This window comes from Camelus bactrianus, chromosome 2 (assembly GCF_048773025.1).
Source record: "Camelus bactrianus isolate YW-2024 breed Bactrian camel chromosome 2, ASM4877302v1, whole genome shotgun sequence".
NCBI lineage: Eukaryota > Metazoa > Chordata > Mammalia > Artiodactyla > Camelidae > Camelus > Camelus bactrianus.
This window is the reverse complement of record NC_133540.1, coordinates 83,825,457-83,848,769: the sequence shown is the minus strand read 5'-3', so window position 1 is coordinate 83,848,769 and position 23,313 is coordinate 83,825,457. Positions and strand designations below refer to the sequence as shown.

The following is a 23,313-nucleotide window of genomic DNA, read 5'->3' as shown; positions in this document are numbered from 1 at the left end:
TATGAGAGCAGAAATGAGGCACTTTGGTGGGACGGAGGGAAAAGAGAGAAATGAAGAAGAGTCTCCTGGAGAAAATCAGAGCTTCAAGGATAGGTTAAACTCAGTCCGGTCAAGCGGGAGTAGCTGCAACAGCATGAATAAGGAATAGAGAGACTGAAAGGCAGGGAATCTAGGTATATGAAAATCCAAATTCTTGTAGCTTGTCGTACTAAAGTGGAAATGTGAAGAGAAGATTAGAGAGTTAAGCAAAGACCAAGTCAAGGAACATCACACAGATTAGAGAACCTGGGCTTGATCTTTTTTATTTTTTAATTGAAGTATAGTCGGTTTACAATGTGGTGTTAATTTCTGGTGTACACTATAGTGATTCAGTTATACACACACACACACACACACACACACACACACACACACACATATATTCCTTTTCATATTCTTTTTCATTATAGGCTATTACAAGACATTGAATATAGTTAACTGGCTACAAAGCCTGGGCTTGAGTGTACAAAGGATAAGAGGTTACCATGAAAGGTTTCTGACCAAAGGGAGTGCTATGTTTGGCATCTGTAACTTAGAAAGGTCCTTCTGGCAGTTGTGAAAGATGGCCTTCAAGGAGTAAGAATGAAGGCTGGGAAAATGGGAAATAATGAAATAGTTCCCACAAGAGGTAACGAGGATCTGGATCCTAAGTAGACTAGCAGCTGTAATGGAGAGTCAGGGAAAGGCAGGGATGAACAGGAAGGGAAAGAGAAGAAGGGCACTGAGGCCAGAGGACAAGGTGGGGTACAAGATGACAGGGGCTTCTGGCCTGCCAGGGGATGGGTGAGGGGCTACCGGAGTGGGGGACGCATTCAGAGGAGTAGAATTGGGATCTGAATTACCAGGACAACTCTACACCATAAACATTCAGTGTACCACAGAAAGAAAAGCCATTATTTCTGAAGATTCTGCCAGTAATTTTCATCAAAGTAAAATTCTACTGCTTGCTGCCAAGAAGAAATTTCATTATTACCTTTGAAATTGATATCTACAGCTAGAATATTACATTTGCTTTTCCTCTAATCTCTCTCACTCACATGTGCACAGACATACTAATTCGAGTAGTTAGATCTCCAGTGGTCTCCAAGAATTAAATCCAGACATTGTTTGGTCTAATAAGAGTGGTTTACTGTATATTTGCCTGAAAGATCCTCCATCAGTTTCAAATTAATCTAGTCCACCTCCCGTCAAACCATGGCCCCAGTGGTTTTTCAGTAGACCTTGAACTGGTAACCCCAGTCCTCCCTGACTATGAGAAAAGCTCTCTCCCTCCATCTGGAAGAGTACCCAGGAGGAGAGTATTTTCTGCACACTGGCCTTGCATAGCTCACACTGCTCTATGCATTGCCCAGAAAGGCACACTCCAAAGTCAAAGCTATAATTTCTGTTATAACTGGACGGTAGTCATTGGTGTTGTCTGCCAAATGTTTCTGAAATTCCACCCTTTGGGCACATGGTAGGATAACAGTTCTTTGGAGTTAGGTGTGGATATATGATTCACTTTGGCAAATGAAATGTAAGTGAAAGAATGTGTCATTGCTGGGCAGAAGTTATCAAGGCAACCTGTGAGTCACCAAAACTCTTCTTCATGGTACAATGACTGTGGAAGCATGAACCCAGATAAGGCTTCCACCAGCCTGGATCCTGCCTAACGGTGATGAGCACAGCTCCCTGCACTTCCACATTAAACATGAAATAGTATGAGAAAGAAACCTCTGTGGTGTGAACTGAGATGTTTGGGGTTGTTAGGCAATTAAATAAGTGGAGGCACCAGGTAGATGAGGTGGAGGGGAGAGGGTGGTCCGGAAGATGGGGGCTTTACTTCCTCTAAAAGAGTGCCAGCAAGAAACCAGTTAGAACTGGATTGCCGTGAATGCGTGGCAGTGACAAGAACCCGAACAGACAAGACCCAGTGCTCATTGTAATGTAATTAGCATTGCAGTGTAGGCTCCCCCTTCATGGGCTTTTCTGTCTGCATCACAGGTAAGGACATGTGCAAAGGGGGACGGGCATGACGAAGCACTCCAGGGGATAGAGCCGTCAATCAATCAAGAGACCGTCTCTAAGTGAGGGTATAAGACAGGAGGGACCAAGAAAGACCAAGGCTGCCATTCTCTCTTGGATCAGCCCATCTCCTGCTCTTACAGGTGTGCTTTTGCTTTCCTAATGAAATCTTTAACTACACAATGCCTTTGTCTCCCGTCTGAATTCTTCTCTTTTGGGCAAGACAAGAACTGAGGCCTTCCTCTCTTGGAGTAACAGGGCTAGTTGTCACTGTAGCAAAACCCAGCCTATCCTGACTACTAGTTGTCATGAAAGCAGCAAAGAAAGATGGTCAGGAAGACCAGCTCTTCTTACCCCCTCAGATCATCCTCACTCTACTATGTTTCATCAGCGTTCTCTGGGGTGGGGGTGGGTGGGATAAACCAGGAGTTTGGAATTAACAGATACAAACTACTATATATAAAATCAATAAACAGCAAAGTCCTACTATACAGCACAGGGAACTACATTCAACATCTTGTAATAAACTATAATGAAAAATAATGTGTGTATATATATACACACACACACACACATACACACACAAACTCTCTATGCTATACACCAGAAACTAACACAACATTGTAAATCAACTATCCTTCAATAACAAATAAATAAATAATGTCACACACACATAGTAGACATCATTTCTTAGTGGTTCTTACTCAGTCTTCCCTTTCAAAGCTTTCAAGTATTATCACTGTGCTTTATTTAATGTTACATTTGAATCATTTGGTTCTGTTATTCATTCATTCACCATTTGTTGATTTACTACTATTTATAAGGCATTCTACTAGGCACAATGGAGCAGCAGTTGTCAAAGTTTTGGTTTCAGGCTACCTTTACACACTTAAAAATTAAGAGTGTTTTTCTGGTTTAGGAATTAAAACTAAAGTTTAAAAAATATTTATTAATTTAAAATAATATAATAAGCCAATTACTTGTTAGCATAAGTAATACATTTTATGAAAAATAACAATTTCCCAAAACTAAAAATTGGCAAAAAAAGAATGGCATTGTTTCACATTTTTTACAAACGTCTTGACTGTATGGATTAATGTAAAATACAGCTGGATTTTCATGTCTGCGCCTGTGTTCAACTTGCTGCATTATATTGTTTTGGCTGAATGATACAAAGAATAATACAAAGACCTTCCAAACCCTCTGAAAGGATCCCAGGGCTATCCAGGGGTCCCCAGTCCCCACTCTGAGAATCAGTTCTGTATTCCAAGGGTCAGAAAACTTTTTCTGTAAAAGGGCAATTAGTAAATATGTTAGGTTTTATGGGTCATACGATCTCTGTTGCAACTATTCAGTTCTACCATTGCAGCAGGAAAGCAACCACAGACAATACGCAAATTAATAAGCATGGCTGTGTTCCAATAAAATTCTGTTTATGAAACCAAGCAGTATGTCAGATTTGGACCATGGGTCGTGATCATCCATCTCTGTGATAGAGGACACCTACCTCAATTGGACACGGGTCCTGCCTTTAAAAAATGTATAGTTAGTAGAGTAAGACATGTACCCACACACTGCAACACAAAGCAGAATGAGATAAACGTCATGTGAGGAGACAGAAAAAGTGTGTTCAGAGTTCAAGGTCACTAGAGAGTATCTCAAGCTGGGAAGGCTTCAAGGAGAACCTTGGACCCTGAAGGATTGGCAGAATTTTGACAGAAAGTTTCAGGAGGAAGGAGAGTATTCCAAGTGGAGAGAACGTTCAGGGCAAAGGCACCAACAGAGAGAAGCACTCAGTAAATTCAAGTAATGGTAAGTTGCTGCTGAGATGTAGTGTAGATAAAGGGAGATACAGCAGCATGACATGCTGCGTACAGGACACTGTGCAATGGGTCTTGACTGGCAGGCCCGGGGGTCTGGATGTGGTCTGGGACACACTAAGATGCCACTGACCATTTCCACATGAGGGGGTAACGTATCTGCTGGGTCTGATATGACTAACTGGAAGGCAAAATGCAGGGTGCATTTGCATATGCCCAACTATAGGAAATGACCCCAGGGAACAGGCTATTAGATCAGACCAAGCAAGAGGAAATAAAGATGCGAACAAAAGCAATGACAGTATGACTAGAAAGGAGACTGAGGCAAGCAACCTATCAGAGGTGCCATTTAACAAATTGATCCTTCACTGCGGCTGGAGGGGAAGAGAGAATGCATAACCGATGACTCTGAGGTTCCAAGTCTGAAAGAGAGGAGAAAGACAGTGAAAGCCTGAAAGGTCAGGAAAAGGGACAGACCTGCTGATGAGAAGAGTTCGACGGTGAACATATTCCACGTACACCATTCTGCCAAGCACCAGCCTGAATGCTCACAAATCCCAAGCTCTCCTTGTCGGGGGAGGAAAAACCTCTATTTTATAATTCCACAGATGGTCGAAGTTTTTCAAAATATGTGCCTCTTAAGATCTCCTCCAAGTCCCTAGTACTCTGAAATACAACAGAATTTCTAAGTTTTTATTCCTTCTCCACCTTGATTCTTTCTATTAATAACTTTGAGAGTCAGCATGTATTCTAGCCCACTGTAAATCCCGTATTAAATATCAGTGAAACAACTAGTGGGCCCTCTTTCAGCAGCTCAGGATAAATAGTAACTAACACCCCCCCTTTTTTAAGACTGCCTGTATTTGAAGAAGAATGTTATAATTTATTCTTGGATATGACATAAGTTTTCTGAATGTCTTATGTTAACTAAAAAGTCTGGAGGTTGATGTCAGGTTGCTGAAAGATTTCATTTCCTACAGTCTTTTGAAAAATTTTGAGTAAGAAAAGCTATGGTGAGAGAATTTTGAAAGTTACTTGGATTTCCTTTTTGCCTTTTAAAAGGCCCAAAATGTATATGAGAATACAATAAATGACCCAAATAATATTGCCAATCAAGAAGCCTTCATCTTGAACATAGGGATGGAAGGTGAAATGCTTGGAATCAAGACGAAAATAAATGTTCTGTATTTGCCAGTTGTCTAAAGAGAGCTGGGGTGTCGTGGTTATTTCGCACTCCAAAGGTAGGTTTAAATGGATCCCCAAAACTAAAGTGAGAATATGATAAAAAAGCAGAATTCTAAAGGAGTCTTGGCCCATGATAAATAATCTAAAAATCTCCTAGTGAAACGTTATCTTCACAGACGGCCACAGCAGGCATGAAAGGGGCAGAAACTGGAATTGTCGAGCTTCTGTAAATCCCGTCACTCTTTTCTATGACCGCTTTCCGATCATCTCCCTGGTCACCAGCTCAAAACCTGAGGCACCCTGGATGCCCTCCTCTTCTTCTCCTGACATTCAACCGGTGCCGAGTCCTGCAGAAGCCATCTCTGTAACATCTTGCAATACCCTTCTCCTTTCCATTCCCACAGTCACAGTCCCAGATCCTCATTCTCTCCAACTGGTCTTCTACAGCCCATTCCTAACTCTCTCCCCTGCCTCCAGCCTTTCCCCCTTCTATCCCATTCGAAACCCCCAGCAGACTAATTTCCCTAATACACAATTCTGATCATGCTACCTCCATGCTAAAAAACTTTCAAAGACCTTCCACGAAACAGCTCAATGATTTCGCCACCTTAGCAGCCACATGTTCTGGTCCTAAGCCCTCTCTGCTAATGCAATGTGTCACCTGACTACCTCCCACAAACTATTCTCTATTCTCAACAACCTGGTTGCTTACATACTTTTCTCTCAGCCTCGAGTCACCTTTCAATGTCTCGCCCTGCTTTTACCACCATCTCCACGTATGTAGAGGGACAGCCCACCCTTTATGGCCCACTGAAAAGTCTACCTCCCCTAAGAAGAATTATTCTCCCAATTCTCTTTTTATGTCCCACTATCCACGTTTCTAATAAGCATTTTCAGAGAGTATAACGTATGCTGCTATGTTACACACACTGCAGACGAGCAGGTCTGTCCTCACACTCTGCCAGTGGCACTTCCATTGATTGCCTCTCTTCCAATATTGTCAGCTGTGAATTTCCCTTGTCTCTTTCTCTCCAATTGGACGATGGAACTAGAAGCGTAAGAGCACTGGGAATATTTGTTGACTCTGAACCTGTTAAAGTGAACTCTCTGGGTTCATCACTTTCCTAAAGAAGTTTCAAAACTTTTTAACAAAACTCTACGGCCAGAGAAAATTGTAATTTTTATTTAGTCAGCAAACTGTCCAATAGTGGAAAGACTTTGAATTGATTAACTCCAGAAATGCCTAAAAAGAAATAAAATATTTGTTTTCCTAAAGCAGAAGAGTCCCACTTACATTCTTTAAATTATAACGAACATTAACTGTGTAACCTGGCTGGAAGATGAAACAAGAATCCACAGAATTGTACCACTGTGGTTTCACTTCTTAAAAAAACAGTATTATCTAATATTAATACTTAGGATAGTAATAACATCAAACACTGGATACTCACCTACAAAACACTGAACTGGACCAGAAGGTCCCTGCCTGGTAGATGTACAAATTAGACAGAAAGACACAACACAACGTAAAGTGAAGGCAGATGCCTGAATGCGCAGAAGACGGCAGGGAAAATAAAAACCCTAAATCTCATATTCTTCTTTGAAGTTCAGACCTAAGAGTCTGAAGCAGCTGATTTCAACCACCAGTAACTGCAAAAGGACAAAAGTGTTTTCTAAGGACTCAGGACGTGGGCTGTTAGACGTCAAGCTGAATTCACTGGAAAGTGCTCCGAGTGTCTACCAAGATAGGGAACGCTCCTCCGCTCTAATAATGGCAAAGCATTTAGGTGGGTATTAACTTGTCCTGAAAAGTAGAGGTAAAAGCTTTTCTTTTGTTCTCGGTGGCCCAGGCTGGTTTTAGATCTGCCGGGAGATCTGTAAGAGGAAATGATTTTTGGTTTTGTTCCAACTTCTAATTCAACACCTCGGCAGCATTTGAAATGGGTAAGAGCTGTGAGCTCACATCTGCCTCAGGTGACAACTAAGATAAGAAGCGCACAATGTAGAAATGATGGACGCTGACTCCCCCAAAAGCAACTTTAAATTTAGCTTTTTAAAGGTGCTTAGTTACTTCAAGTTAACACTAAGCCTGAAAATATCTCGCTAAGAATACTGAAAGATTAAAGTAATGGAACTTTGTTCACAAACCTGTCTTTTAGGTGATAATTTGGGCAGCATTTTTGAAAACAAATTCCATGTTAACTATCAGAATAAACTGATAACAAAATTCATCAGATTGTGATAAACAGAAATAAGCGGAAATAATTTTTGCAGGTCAACAATGATCACTTCTGGTTAAGAGTTACTGTGGCCAAGAGGGACCCTTATGAAAACTGGGATGTTGGTTGCTTCTAATGAAATGATGAAGTGTCAAGGTTTAATAAATATTTAGTGTACAACTCCCATGTTTCAAGTACCTACATCATCCTGGAAAAGGCATGAGATATGGTGAGATGCAAAAGCATGAGATACGGCTCCAGACCTAAAGGAGCTTTTTTATATAGTCGAAACGAAAAAATACAAAAAATGAAACATCAGATGGCAACATAAAACAATATATAACAAATCCTCAACGGGAGGCACAGACAATAGGAACTATGGAATTTTAAGACCTGAAAAGATCTTTTGTGTTTATGAGGACTACTTCATAAAGGAGATGGGGCTTGCTTTGGGACCTATTGAATGGTTCTGGATAGACATAATTGAGAAGGTGTTCTTGGAAGGGCAGAGGAACAAAGTAAGGCACTGAGGTGGGGCTTCCCACAGTATAAGCCAAAAGGAAAAGGACAAGCTGGTAAGACTAGAGGTTCCCACCAAGAAGAGATGAAAATAAGGCTGAATAGGTACGTAGAACCAGCAGGACGTAATGCCATTTTGCACATCTTGGTTATTTTACGTGTGTATATTACATTTATTGAACTGATGTGGTAGGTAATAGGGACCCTGGGAGAGGTGACTGAGATAACACATCAAAAAAATTACACATTAGCAAGAGAATATATCATATAGATACACAACGAGAAGAATCCTCTCTCATGACTAAAATATGTTTTCTTAATAGGATTGGCCCAGGGTGTTGGGTTGACCTAGGTCGATTTCCATATGGTTGCCACATTTCCATAATATGAACAAACTGGACATTTTGGTCAATTTCCTTGATACTCTATCCACAACAGTATATCAATGTCTAGATGTCTGACATGGATAAATAAAACTTTAAAAGGATAAGAATAGCTACAGTTTCTTCAGCAAGTCCTATAAGCACTTTGCTAGTAACAGAAAATGCTAGATTTATTGAGTGCTGAGATATGCTAATCACTTTACATATTTCTAATTTAATTCTCACAACAATCCTAAATTGGTAAGATTAACCCAGTTTTACAGTCGAGAAACCCAAATTTATAGTAGAGAAGTAACTTTCCCAAAGTCAAGCAAGTGGTAGACACAAGATTCAAATCCAGTTAGGCCTGGCTCCAAACTCCAATGACTAAACTTTGTATCTGAATTTATTTTTTCCCCAAGAGGCATCACTGAGGGAAAAAAAGAAAAGTTTATTAGAAGAAATGCACAATTCTTGCAGAGAAAATCATGTGAGTGCTAAAGGTTCATGGCGGGGTCAGCAGATCTTTCCAGCCATCTAACCATGTGAATTTGCTATACTGTACTTTCAATAAGACACTATCCTTCAAAGTTACAGATGTAACTAGTACATGATGAAGTCTTGCCCCAGACACTTATGACCTGTATGATTTGGTCAAGTTATTAAACCTCTCTAAGCCCTATTTCTTCATCTGTAAAATGTGGATAACAATAACCACAACAGGATTGCTCAGAAAATTAAATGGTATCACATATAGGACTCAGCTGAGGGTTTGTACCCAAAAGTAATGAGTTAATATTTGCAACTCTTATGATTTTTCAAGACAAAATTATTATTCAAGCTTCTTAGACCTACTGTATAGCAGACATAATCACAAAGTTAATAGTTCAATAAGAGGCACTTCCCCCCTCAACTCTCCTGCCACCAAACTTCTGCTTTTTCTTTAAGATTTAGCCCCCAAATCGTCTCCTCCAAAAGCCTCTTCTATCATCACAACTCTCAGGCCAAGCAGATGTTCCCATAATCTTGTGTGTGTATACGTGTGTGTGTGTGTGTGTGTGTCTGTGTGTGTGTGTGTGTACTTTCAGTCATTTTACTTAGCATCTTTATACAATTGTTATCCATTGTGTCCTGTCTTCTTCATTAGACAGGAAACCCCACTGAGGGCAGGGACTCATTCATCTCTAAACAGCCAGTGCCTAATACAGTGTCTGGCATTCAGTAGTGGGCAGTACACATGTTTATCTCTCGAAGGGACGTGGAGATTATTACTACAGCTACTAAAAAGATCAAATTTACTCCATCCAATAAAAGCTCTAGAACAATGAAGCACAACAAACACTATTTTAGGATGAATGAAAACTTCCCCCACTAAGTCATCTGAGAAAGACATCTTCCCAGTAAGTGAAATTTCTTTATGCTAAAATAGTAAAAAGCTTAATCAATAGTTCAGTTTTTAAGAATGGTAATAATAAACAGTTAAAAGTCCAATTATGTCACCATGAATGGGCTTCTTCACAACTAAAAGAAATTCATATCACATATAATCCAATTTGGAAATCTCAGGGGAAAGTTCATGTAGTTTTTGGTAACTGTTCTTTTCTCTTTTGGTTTTAGGTAAATAAATTTTGTCTATTTTTTTGTATAAATTTTCTTTCTCAAGCACTTTTCAACAAACTGTTTATTGAGGTATGATTGACATAGAAAAAGCTGTACATTATTTAAGGCACACAACTTTAATGTGCACAAACTTATTAAGTCTGGGGATAAGTATACATCTGTGAGACTACAATTGAAGCCATAAACTTACTCATAACCTCTGAAAGTTTGAAATCTTGTCTTTTTAACAAAACCATTTATTTATAAAGTAAACATTCTATCTATGCTACTTTCTCATTGTCGGTAGCACTTACTGCCCTTCCGGGTACCTTAATGGGTACTTGGGGGTTCTTCAGACCACTAACTTAGAAAGTTTTTCCTCTCACTCGGCATTTGAATGCTTTCAAACCACTTTCGGAGACCTCATCTTCAAGAGATCTCCCTCACAGTCCTCTGAAGTAAGAAGATCCGGCATCGTCAGCCCTGCGAGGAAGCTGACCTTTTGGTGAGTGCTCCCTGGAAGGAGCACTACCAGGGCCACGCCCGACTTAGTCTCCAACTCCTCCCACGGCCTTACAAGGCACTCAGCCTGCACCCAGGAGGACACACTGTACCTGTCCTCTTGACTAACAGAAGAAATGAATCCGTAACTGTGAATTCAGGAACCTGTGAGTCCTACCCTTCCAGGCATTCTTGAGGATGCCCTCCACTAAGTAACCAAGAGCCCAGTCTTCGTGCCCTCCCCCGCCCACCACCACCATCCTTGCCCCTTCCCGGTCATGGACTTACTTAGCCATCCCACGCTGGGACTGCGCCGCACTCGGGGGTCATCGTCCAAGGTGCGGGTTGCTAGGCAGGGCACTGAGTTCTCAAGCGGGCTGCGGGCTTTAGTGTCAGAAGCAGAAGACAGGAGGAGGAGGAGGACACATGAGCAGCCACAGCAAGGATGAGGATGGAAGCATTAATTAAGAAGAAAAAAATACTAAAGCAAATCACACAAGCGGGTTAAAGGAGAACAATGACATATTACATTGACACACACCCCCTCCCATGACCCTGCATCCATAGGTGGAACAAATCCCAACACAGAACTGAAAAGCCTAAAATAAATTACCTTCAATCATCATAGTGCCCCAAGTACCTGTGGATAATCCACCCTGAAGTTCTAATACACAAAACGTGGATTGTAGCCAGATGAAAGATTTACATAATGAACACTAGTCTCAAGATGTAAGATCAAGATTGTTAATAATCTTGCGCCACATAAGCACACACAGAGGGAAGTCACACACACTTCTGTGAAGCACAGGGAGCATGGTGTTATATTAGAAAGGCCCTTTTTTATGATCTACCCAACAGACCCTTCTAAGCAGCTGATACACGACGCAGAAAGCAACATTTCATACTGTGACTTCTGAAACACTTTCCTTGACGAACACAGAACTGGTTTTCAACTTCCTTTGCCTCCTGTTTTTCAGCCCTTCAGAAACATGAAACTGGGATATAGGTAAATCAGTACCTTAAACCAACTTAGAAATGCATATTAGTCCTCATTTTCCAGTGCCCTTTAATACTTCTTTTAGTATAATTTTAATATGTGGTGCTTCCATGCCAAACCTTAGACCACATCAAAGACAGAATAATGAGGTAGGCTAAGTCTATAGCATGGTTCCGCCAGGTATTTTTAATCAATGCAAGAGCACCACCAGCTTCGGCCTGAAGATAGCTCCATTTGGGTTTCCTGCCCTCTGTTTTGTTATTCTCATCAGACGTCCCACTCCAAGGCTAGTAAGAAGTTGGGAGCATAATTATCCTTCAAGGTACAACAATGAGGTTGGAAATAACTAACCACCAGACTACATACAATTTGACATGAGGGAACTTTTCCCCCTTAATAATACTGTCATTAAATGATCAAAGCAACAAACAAAGCATACCAACCAAAAGAAAAGATTAGATACTCTATTCACACAAGTGTGCAAATGACAGGGCAGACAAGTGGTCCTCTTAAGGCTACTGGAGACTGGGGAGGGTCAGGTTCTAAACTGAATCATTTACAAATTAATGTAAGTTTATGGCCAAATTTGGGCATTCGGCATATTATAAAATCTAGAAACATTTTTGTCAATTTATCTGTCTGCATTTAAAAGCTGTAAATAAAGCCAGGACTTGTGAGCGAGCCATCTGTGCCAGCACCTGTTTGAGGCAGATCTGATGTCTTTTCTTTGCAATCTGAATTTTTAATTGTTTCCCATAATTGAACTTATTTGCAAGTTTTTATTGCACTAAGAAAAATGAAAAAGGGAAATGAACCAATTGAGATTATTCCAAAATTGCTATTGTTAAGAGGGAGGCATTTTGAAATCTGTATTATCATACTGGCCAACTTTCACCTCCTATTTCTTCTGACAACTGAGTGACTGGCTTAAAGAGCCAATATCCCTGCAGGCTTAGCTAAAGGAAATGGAAGAGGCTAGACAACCGGCTGCCATTTATCCAGGCTCAAGAAAGGACCAACTAAAATTCCAGAGCAGTGAGCACAGACAGAGGTTAGGAATGCGAAGTAAACTCAAAAGAGCATGTGCATTCTTTAGCTTCTGATCAGTCCATAGCTACCCAAATTTTACCATACCATGGCTTGCTTCTCAAATGAGTACAGGAGGTCAGCAGCTGCTCCAAAACTCAGGTGCTGATGAGTTAACTTCCCCCAGATTCTCTCACCTCTGCTCCCCTCAACATGTCAGTGCATTATCTGCTGGGAACTAAAGCTGGGAACTCCTTTTTGCATAGACAGCCCTCACCATCAAGGGGACAGAGGCACAGAGTCTGGCACACACCGGCAAAGAACCTGGCTCCAAAGACAGGCATGAAAATGAAACTGCCCATTGAGACTTGGCACCTGCGTTCTAGCAGAGCTGATTGGCGCCATCTGGCAGCTTACCCTCATGAAAACTGGGGAGGCTCACAGCATCCATTACTTATACTGGCAAATTCCAACACTGATTTGTTAGACCCTCTGTGTACTTCTGTGCAGGGAGAGATACAAACTCTGTAACCCTTTCATGTTGTTTTTCTTCTCTTCACAAATTTACTCCAAAGATAAAATTTTTAAAAGCTGCCCTTCAAGCTGAAGCCAAACTTTTTACGATTATAGCATAGTAATGATGTATAACATAAGCCTTTTCCAAATAATGCTTTCATGGTGCCTCTTCTTCACTTAAGCTGCAGAATAAACAATCTAGCTGTGCTACTAGCTTACAGATCCTCTTTAAAATCACTTTTGAATGACTTCAGGCATAAACAAGGTAGAAACTGGTTTATATTACTATGAATTGATGAGGAAAGATACAGCTCTAAAGAGTTCTGAGTGATGGTTTCCAATATCTAGACTGTAGACAAAGGTGTTGTGAGGAGGATTTTTTTGGTAATGATTCATCTTTCCTTTAAGAATCAACTTGTCCAAAACCTCTTCAGATAAGGTTGTCCCTACTTGAATCATGCAAACAAACCAAAAAACCTCCATCAAAAAAAAAAAAATTTAACAATTCTATTAAGAAGAAAATAAATTTTACTCATGTTAACATTTTTGGACTCTTTCAGGATTGCAATGCTGCATGTTCAAGTGACTGTTCGGCACCTACTATATATTCCACACCATTATTCAGCCAAGAAATTTAACTAAGGAGTTAAGCGTTATTCCACTTGTAAACGTGAGACATTTGCCTAGAAATCTCCACTTGGAAAGCCAATAAAGACATTCGACTGCCATGTTTCGTACAGATTCCCGCCTAGACACAGAATGACCCCAGAGCCCTTCATCATCACAGGGTTACACAGAGTAAGAGCCCTGGACTCACTGACGTGTGGGAAATAAATTATGGTTGAGGAAGCTCATTATCATCGTAGCTGAGTTGGAATATTGTTATCGAGCACACTGGGTTCCTCCGCCTTTTTTTTTTATGCTTGAGTAAGTTAGTTTACATTTCTGAGTTTCAGGTTTTTTCATCTGCAAATGGAGATCATGACATACACATTAGAAATGTCACAGAGAACAATGCCTGGTCTATAACAGGTGCTCAGTTAATGGGCGGCATGATTGTTGTTGCCTACTGCTACTAATATCATTGATGGAACGACGTTTCCTTTGCTCAACATCCTGAAGGGTATTCGAAAACATGAAAAGCAGTAACCTTAGCCTAATTTAATGCAACTTTAACTTCCAAGTGTGATTTTTAGGAAATCAGGTTCACAAACCTGAAAAAAAAAAAAATCTCCTTTTTGTCCCTAGTATTTATACTGAAACAGAGCTTGAGTGAAAGGAGGCACGCTTAATCATTCTTGGAAGACTGATTTTCTTCCCCCTTTTTGCTCTGAGGGAGACATGGTAGAGAGCCTATAAGACTCACAGCTTATGCTTCAATTTGGCCTACCTTCCTTTCCTCACATTTTCCTGTCCTTCCCTCTCCTCCCCTCTCTATTTCTCTTTCACAGGGAACAAGGCAGGGACCAGGATCTACAGCTCCTCTCCTGTCTGCTCTTAGAGCGCGCTGAGGCCGGGGAAACAAGGCTTCACAATAGCAGCTCTATCAAGGATCTCAAGTCTCAGAAGAAGATTTACTCCAGGTTGGCAGCAGAAAATCAGTGAAGGGCTCTTCTCCAATGAAAGAAAGAAAGAAGATGAGATGATTCATATGTGATACGAGAAGACAAAGAATCACTATGTTCTTTTACTCCATCACAGACCCCAGTTATGGAAAACACACTGGCAATTAACAAAATTTTTAAATATGTTTATTTCATGGCAACATCCTGCTCTATATATTTTATTGAGAGCTAAGAACTGTCATTGCTCAGACATACTAATGAACCTTTATACTCTAAGTCAAAAATATTATAAAGCCCATGAGTGGTACCTCCTTGTATATTATTTGGCATCTGTAAAGTTGATAATGAAAGTAGCACTGTTTTAAAAATAAAGCTCCAAGAATGTTTTCATATATGGAGAAGTGGAGGTGGGGGATGGAAAGACACAGATAATAAGAGAATACAAAATAAGGGTGGTAAGTTGAAGCTCTGTCTTAAGTTTTAAGTCTGAAAGGCACTAAGTTTTCCCCTTAAAATATTTCTGAATAATAGCTGTTCTTTGCAATGATACCTCACATTATTAAATAATTCTCACAAAGGTATCTCATATACTTCTGGCTGTATACACAGAACAAGACATTACCACCCTTATTTTACAGATAAAGAAACTGGGGCTCAAGGAGATGATATAAATTGCTCAAACTCATACTGCGCTAAGTGTTACTCCAGGATTAGAATGAAGCCTTTGGAAAAGATGCAGCCATGTTTTCAAGGAGAAGATTATAAAGCAGGCCTTCAATATCAAAAGCTAAATACTCCCTTGTGGTATCTCTTAAGCCTATTCTTCATTGCCGTGAAGAGCAGACTAGACTAGCAAATGCCAGGAGGGTACGACCCTTGGAGAAAAATGTGTTATTGTTTATTTAAAGATCTGAACATTATAAATCTGGAAGATCAGTCACCTGCCTGGGGTAAAGAAAAAAAATAAGAATGCTGTCTGATACATGAATTAGAACTACTTGTGTTATTTCATTACTATTATTAAAGGACACTTTTATTTAGGCATTTTTCTAGAAACTTTCCATGGAAAGGTTCATTTAATCTAAGGCTGAGAAGAGCTTGGTCATTCATTGAATTCTGGCCAGGACATTCATCTGTGCTGTGCAAACGAATGGAGAATTAGAGTTCTGAACAAAACAGATGGATATGTACTGTTGGTTTTTGGAATGAGCTGATTGTATGCAGGAAAGCACCTGGGAAGAGGGCTCTCCTCTGAATGGGATGTGAGCCTGTCAGTTGACCCATCTCAGAACCTGAGAAGCATGGTACCTCCATCTGGAACAGACTCCTTGAGGGAAATTAGCAAAACATCTGCCTTACCCATAGATTCAGGGACCAAGTCTGAATTCAAGGGTACGGGGAGAAAGAGGAACAGCAAAGGAGAATAACCCAGCCAGAGATAACTGGGATAGGCTGGAATCTGAAACCCACACAAAAGCTAAGACTGCCCAAGAGAACTAAGAAGGCTGCCAAATCTGGCGGGGGTCCCAGCAAGAGCGACCATGTGCCAGCATCTAGGCAGCTTGATCCAGCACCCAAACCAAACAGATGGAATGTGCCTAGCCTCCAATCAGGTGCAAAGCAACAAGAGCCACGCTAATCCCAATTTACACTTCAATGGAGCCGAGAATTACTAACAGGAAAAAACTGATTTCTTTCCATTGTTCATTCTATGTTGCTAACTACCATCTATGTCACTAAAGAGAGTAGCAATAGACTACACTTATAAAAATACCTAAAGGTATACAGAACAAGTAAACAACAAGGTCCTACTGCACAGCACAGGGAACTAGATCCAATGGCTTGCAGTAACCTGTAATGAAAAAGAAGATGTGTATATATATGTGTAACTGAATGACTACACTGTGCACCAGAAACTAATACAACATTGTAAATCAGCTCTACTTCAATTTTTTTTAATGGGAAAAAAATAAAGCTGTTATTAAAAGAAAAAGAAAAAATAATCAAGAAATAAAAATATCTAAAGGTATTGTGTATTTATGTCAGAAAGAGCAGTGTGGGAAATTGCTAGCAAGCAGCCTCCTGTCGGGAAGATAACACTGAAAAGAGGAATCTGGGGAGAAAGTAAGTGGTGGCGACAAGCGGTGGGAGCAAGTGGGCTGCATTTCTCATACCTGAAAGGAACAAAGGAAGTAGTAAACTGAGATAAAATTTGGAGTTTTAATCAGGAGCAGGCCCTGAGTTCCCGTAACTACCGAAGAGGCCATAGCGCACCAGGAGAAAGTCTGCATGAGGCAGCATGAGGCCCCAGAGCCAGCTGCCCTGGCTTGGAGCTGCCACCTTTTCCAAATCCTCATCTACCTGCTGGAGTGGCTTTACTGAATCTTGGATTCTCAGTGTGGTTTAGGGTTTTCCTGCCAGCAAGGGGGGGAAAAAAAATCAATGATGGGGACAGATTCTTCCGCAAGAGGGCTGTAATGAGAAAGGGTTTTCTCCTCTCCCATTGCTAATGAAATGGTATTGGTATCACCAAAGGACAGAGGAAACAAATCAGCACTACGTCCATGAGATTCTTCCCCAATAGTAAGTTACAGAGCAAATATCATTCCAGAAAATACTCTTACTCGATATGAGATTTTTTTCTTCCTTAAATGTGCTTAAACTTATTACATATAATTTAATATTATTTGTTGAGTGATTACTATGTGCAGTTACCATTCTAAACATTTTACATTCATTATCTCATTTAATTTTCATTATCTCTGTTTTACAGACATAGAAACTAAGTAGTAAATTACCTTTCCAATTTTTTATTGAAAAAATCTAATGAAAATTGGGGTCATAAAATTGGATTGGGAAAAATGAAATTCATAATCTAGGTCCAATTAGATCAACAAAGTCACTTTTCAGTAAAGGGCACCTGTACTCCCAGACCACAGAGGGCAAGGGTTTTCATGGGATAAAATGAAGTCAGGAAAAGACCAGGGACAAATTCATGACGGCTGTGCCCGAATCTCCACAAAGGTAGTGAAAACTGAATCCTCAAATTAAGGTTCTTGGGTCCCTAAATTGGGTCTTGTTTTTATCTTTTGTAAGATTAGACACTACATATCAAAAGTATCTCTTTAAATGCTAAATGATATTTTCAAAAGTCAGATAATCCTGTAAAACATGACTTTTTAACAGAGTTACCCGGTAACCTTGTCAGAAACATCTTGCTAAGTATTTATTCACTGAATACACATTAGGTAGAAGCTTTACTTTCACTTTCTAATAAAATACAAACTAAATACATCCTATTTGATTTTTAAATATTACAAAGGAATGTTCCTGGGCTTCAATGTTATTCGTTCATAGTAAACTAAAATAAGTATCTCAGACCAAGGCATTAACTGGAACCAATGAAATTGCCAATAGTCAACTTTATTTTACCCATAAAAAATAGCAATCTCATATGATTCAACCTAAAATAATACAAAGAGAAAGAGAGTAGGTGAAGAAAAATCTAACACTAGAGGAAATGAAAACCTACTTGGTTTCTTCATGCAACACTAACTCCACAGAAATGCCTCAAGTAATACATTGAGAAAATACACCACTTGCCTAAAATTTAGTACCTGGCAGACATGTCCACCAGAATTCACAGGTATCTCAGATAAGTGGCTATTTCATAGTAATTAACAACTTGGAAGCTAGCCTGACTCTTCCCTGATTTATCACAAATAAAAACGTTTTTCATTTCTTTTTAAAAATATTAAATCATCTTGCATCTAAAGCCACATCAGGACCCTAAAAAGTAGAGACAGTCTTTAGCCACAGATAGCCAGTGGTGGGCGGTAGTGGGTGTGCTGGGAAATATTTGAAAATAAGCTCTGGGGGGAAAATGTGTGTGTTGGGGGCGGTGTGTGTGTGTAGTAAACTTTACTGATATAAAAGACGTACAGCACACGTATAAATAATAAATATACAGTACTGTAAACTGCATATAGCCAGCTGATTTCTCACAGAATGCATGTTGATTTTTACCACTCTTTTATTAGTAGCCAACTTAGGGTTGCAAATGGCAAACAAGCATAGGTCCAACATCCATGTTGAACATCCATTATCATATATGTGAATGAGTAAGGCAAAAGTGAAACAGTGAAGGCGTGTGTCAGAGTTCACTCAATCGTCAGCAATGTAGGTGACCCCTTTGCTAAAGTGGGTGATGGTTTTGGATAGTGAAAGAATAATTCCTCAAGTCCTTGCACTAGTCACATTTTAACAGCTGTTAGGGACTGAATGTTTGTGTTCTCCCAAAACGCATATGTTGAAATCCTAACCCCCAATGTAATGATATTAGGAGGTGGGGCATTGAGGGCAGAGCCTTCATGAATGGAATTAGGACCCTTATAAGAACAAACAGGAGAAAGATGATCAATCTCTCTCCACCATGTGAAGATACAATGAGAAGGTGACCATCTACAAGCCAAGAAGAGGACCCTCACCAAGAACGACTTTTGTGGCACTTTGATCTTGGACTTCCCAGCCTCCAAGACTGTGAGAAATAAATCCTTGTTGTTTAAGATTTATACCAGTCCATGGCAGTGTGTTATGGGAACCCAAGCTAAGACAACAGCTATAGACACTGAATAATTTTAAGGTTTCATCTGCATTATTAGCATTTTCTCTATCCCTTTTTTAAGCCTAGAAGCAATTGACCGAACAATATATTAAGCCCTGATGTGTAGCGTTTGCTGATTTCTATGGTGTAGATACTACCGTCATGCCTGATTCCAAGCTTCCAAAATGAGGTCCCTGAATGCAGAGCTGGGAAGAGGTGATGGCAGCACACTGTTTTACAGCATTTCTCCCACACAGACACAATGCAAGGAAGTAACCTGAAGAGTGTAGCCTACAGTAAAACAAGTAGGAGATAATGAATTTTGAAATTATTACCATTGTTTTTAATATCATTATCTAACTGCATGTTTATATAATTTAATTTTTAATAGCAGTTGTGTTTAACAACAAGCCATCAAAATTCCTGGTAACAACTGACTCTTCTGAGTATAAAGAGGTGGCTCCAACACACCACAGGTGAATGAGACAATGTCCAGTTCGGGAGCGTCTCCATAAATCCCAGCTCTTCACTGCACTGTTGCTGCCATGACTAAAGCTGGCAGCATCCTGAGTCTACTTTGCAGCCTACGATAGAAAGCTAAGGTGATCGAGGTTTATTTAGGTTCGTACATGGGGATATTAGAATTTAGCTCCAACTACAATAGATATAAGACTGATTTATTAAAGTAGTAGCAAAAGTTCTATAATTCTTTTAGAATTTTATCCTGAGAACATTTCATCATTGTTAAATATACTAAGTATTTAAGTCCTAACATATAAAGATAACTGTATAAACTTGCAAGTTAAGAACAAGTGCCCCTAGAAAACCAAAAATTTGCCATCTGATAATTTATAATCATGTACCTTGGAGGCACATGAAACTCATTACTACAGAATCTCTCAAAGCCAAATCTTGCCTCCGGATATTTAAAAGGAGTTAGGGAGCACAGAGGCCAATAATAACATCTTTTAAAAGGCCTAATCATATTCCATGCTTCAGGGTGTAAGCTGATCAGCTGAAGAGCCAAAGGAAAAGAACTGCCTGCCTTTCCAACCTGCTTTCTCTCCAGCATCTATGGCATTTCACATGTGAGAAGGTGAGTGATGGAGGCAATTCAACTTTCCTCTGAAATACAGAGATCTACTGACAGGATGAAAGATTGAACAATGAGCAGTATCAACCCACTGGCTGTATTCCACATCCAAATGCCCTCCCCTAAAGCCCAAGATACTGGCCTCCAAGACCCATCTGTTCCTAATTTCTACTCCAGCTACATGTGCATGAAAACGGAGCTCACACCATACTGGTAGAAGGCACCCTCGCTCGCTCTGCCATGTTCCTACCTCTTCCCTTTGCAGATATAGCAGTATCTGAAAACAGTGCACACCTTGCTTCCTTATACTACCACCAACTTTATGAGAAAAAAATAAATCTCCAAATCACAAAATTTCACTCTGTGTGAGAAAGAGGATAATAAAGATTAAAAAACAGACTTGTACCATAATGGCCATAATTTTTAAAATGAGTTGTTTTTAAAATTATTGTTTGTGACATCAGTTTTAACAAATGGTTTATCCCATAACATTTCCAGCCATTGAACTCTTCAAAATGCAATTTAAAATAAATTAGTAAAACAGAAAATACACAAAAACCAAAACATTCCTAGTCAGCAGCAATATTCTAGGTAATGGGAGAACCATCAAATTGTTGTAGGAATGAGTCTTCCTTTTGTGAATGTGTTTTTTAAAGAGTATTTGGGGGGTTGAGGGCATGGCCATTAGATTGATTGATTGATTGATTGATTGATTGATTGATTTTTAACAAAGGTTCTGGGGATCGAACCCAGGACCTCGTGCGTGCTATGCACACACTCTACCACTGAGCTATACCCTCACCTCGCTGCCATAAAGAGCATTTTTATTAATTATTTATTTATAACCTGTCGTGCTTTAAAAAAAAAAGTAGCAATTAAATCAATGTAAGAGTCACTCAATAAAACTGAACTTTTCATTTGGTTCTGCTTAATGACTAAACACTCATGAAAAAGCAACATGGAATGGTTCCAAAATATAGCAAAGCTTGCTAATAGTAAGCTCGCTCCCAACCAACTATTAATTTTAATATTAAGGCCAGAAAACCCAATTTCCAGAAATGGAGCGACTGAGTTAGAATTCAGTTTGTACAGTTCACTTAGTCTACCTTTTCTGTGACATGTTATATATTATTCTGAAAGTGCATCTGAGAACAATGAATTAAGATGCTCCCTTAGCTCATTTCTCTTAATACTAAAATGACTGGGGCTGGAATGAGAGCGACCTACAAGCCCAATACTTAGCAACTCTTTCTCCCATGCCTTCATTTTCCATACCTCACGGAAATTAACTTCTCCCTTCTCAGACTGCACCCAGTCATGAAATTTATTTGAAACAAAGACAATGACACAGAAGACAGACATTTTATAAGAAATTCTGGTAAATGCGAGAGAGTATAAATAAAACACTACGCCTTTCCTATTGCTATATAAGGGGGTGAATATTCTACCTTGAATAATTATTCTCCCATCTAACTATCAGTATCATATAACAAAAGAGCAGATTGTTTTTTAAGTAGTAAAAATAATACTGACCCTTACTTTGATGAATAATCACTTACAGGCCGGACATCATCTCCTATATCAAGCAAACACTTCATGACAAGAGATTTCAGAGTATTTATCACATCTTAGTCTGTCCTCCCAATTCTGATAAACCACAATGTCGAAAGTGTATTCCTTGGTGTGCTCAATAATCTACAAGTTTGCTGAGTCATTGGAAACATACAGCTGTTTCATCACAGCGTCATTACCCAACCATTTCAATCACAATAGACGTGCATGGAACAAGCAAGGCATCTTGGCATTTGCAGCCTACAGTGACTGCTGAAATCCTTCCAACAGGACTGCAAACCTGCCCAGTTGGATAAAAAGTGTCATGAGGAAATGGCTGTGGCATATGAACTTGAGAAAAGAAGAAACAAGAAGAGAGGTTTAAAAAAAAAAAAAAGAAAAGATGACGAGAGGTGGCGTAAAGGTGAGTGAGGTGAGAGAGAGAGAGCAGCAGCCAGGTGGCCCTGCATTACCATTATCAGGGTTGGTAAACATCCTACTTGCACTGGAGACTGTCTTCCCAATGTCAGCCAGGGAGCGGAGGTTGGACTTCTTGGTTTGATGCCGGTGCTTCCGGAGCAAAGTATAGGTCACCTTATCCTTAAGGTCGGGTTTCAACAGGCCTGTCTCAATCTGATGGTCAACAATCATCTCTGATACAAAAACAAAGCAAAACAAAAACAAAAAGAAACTCAGTCACAAGACCACGAAGTTAAGTTTTTACTCTAACTTTACGAATGTCATCCTCAAAGTTAATAATATCAAGGTACTATTTTCCAAATTTCCAACTTCCCACTTTCTGTGAAGGTAAAGATACAGGGTATAGGCATACTGACATTAAAGAGAGAGTTATAAAGATTCTGGTATTAATTACATATTTACAGAGGAAGAAATGCCTTGTAAATTTTTAAGTCCCAGTTAATAGTAAATTCACATTAATCACATTCTTCTATGGGCAACACAATGTCAGTAATTTACATTTTTCAATTGTTTTTTTTTAAAGGGAGATTAGAAAATGTCATGTATTCCAACACAGCAATATGCCAGAAATACAAATGACATGAAAATTCTTCAAGAGAATATGTAAAATTTAACATCATGACATTATCAATTTTTAAATCTATTTTCTGAAATTCTTCTGTAATATTATATCATCTTTATAATAAGAAAAAGGAAAATACACCTTTCCCCATATCAGGTTATCTGAACACCAATTAATCCAATGAAAGAAAGACTAAAGTACAAAATTATGCCTTAGTCGTTTCTAAGAAGGGGGCTTATTCTCCTTGTTTAGATCCAAATAAGCCTTTCCAGTATATTTTATTAGTCATTTTAAACTATAACCTGGCCAGAATTTTGTAGAAACTTTAATATCTCAGTCTTACTACAAAAAAAATAAAATTTCTATTAGGCCTGGACCACTTTCTCAGACTACTTACAAAAATAAACACAAAATGGGTTAAAGACTTAAGTGTAAGACCTGAAACCATAAAACTCATGGAAAAAAAAAAATAGGCAGTACACTCTCTGACATCAGTCTTAGCAATATTTTTTTAGATATGTCTCCTCAGGCAAAGGCAATAAAAGCACAAATAAACAAATGGAACTACATCAAACTAAAAAGCTTTTGCACAGCAAAGGAAACCATCAAAAAAAAAAACAAAAAGAGAACCTACTGAATGGGAAACAATATTTAAAAATGATATATTCAATA

The 23,313-nt window shown here is 39.3% G+C and overlaps 1 protein-coding gene across 7 annotated transcripts in view; it reads right to left on the bottom strand.

The window, feature by feature from the left end:
* Window positions 1-23,313, bottom strand: part of SLC4A4 (solute carrier family 4 member 4) — a 314,923-nt gene that overhangs the window by 150,588 nt on the left and 141,022 nt on the right. For 6 of the 7 annotated variants that reach the window (XM_074344725.1, XM_074344736.1, XM_045506140.2 and 3 more), the window contains one exon: window positions 22,073-22,252. In XM_074344725.1, coding sequence (XP_074200826.1) covers window positions 22,073-22,252 — 180 coding nt within the window. The remainder of the gene's footprint in view (window positions 1-22,072; window positions 22,253-23,313) is intronic. The other variant, XM_045506142.2, reaches the window with a different exon arrangement.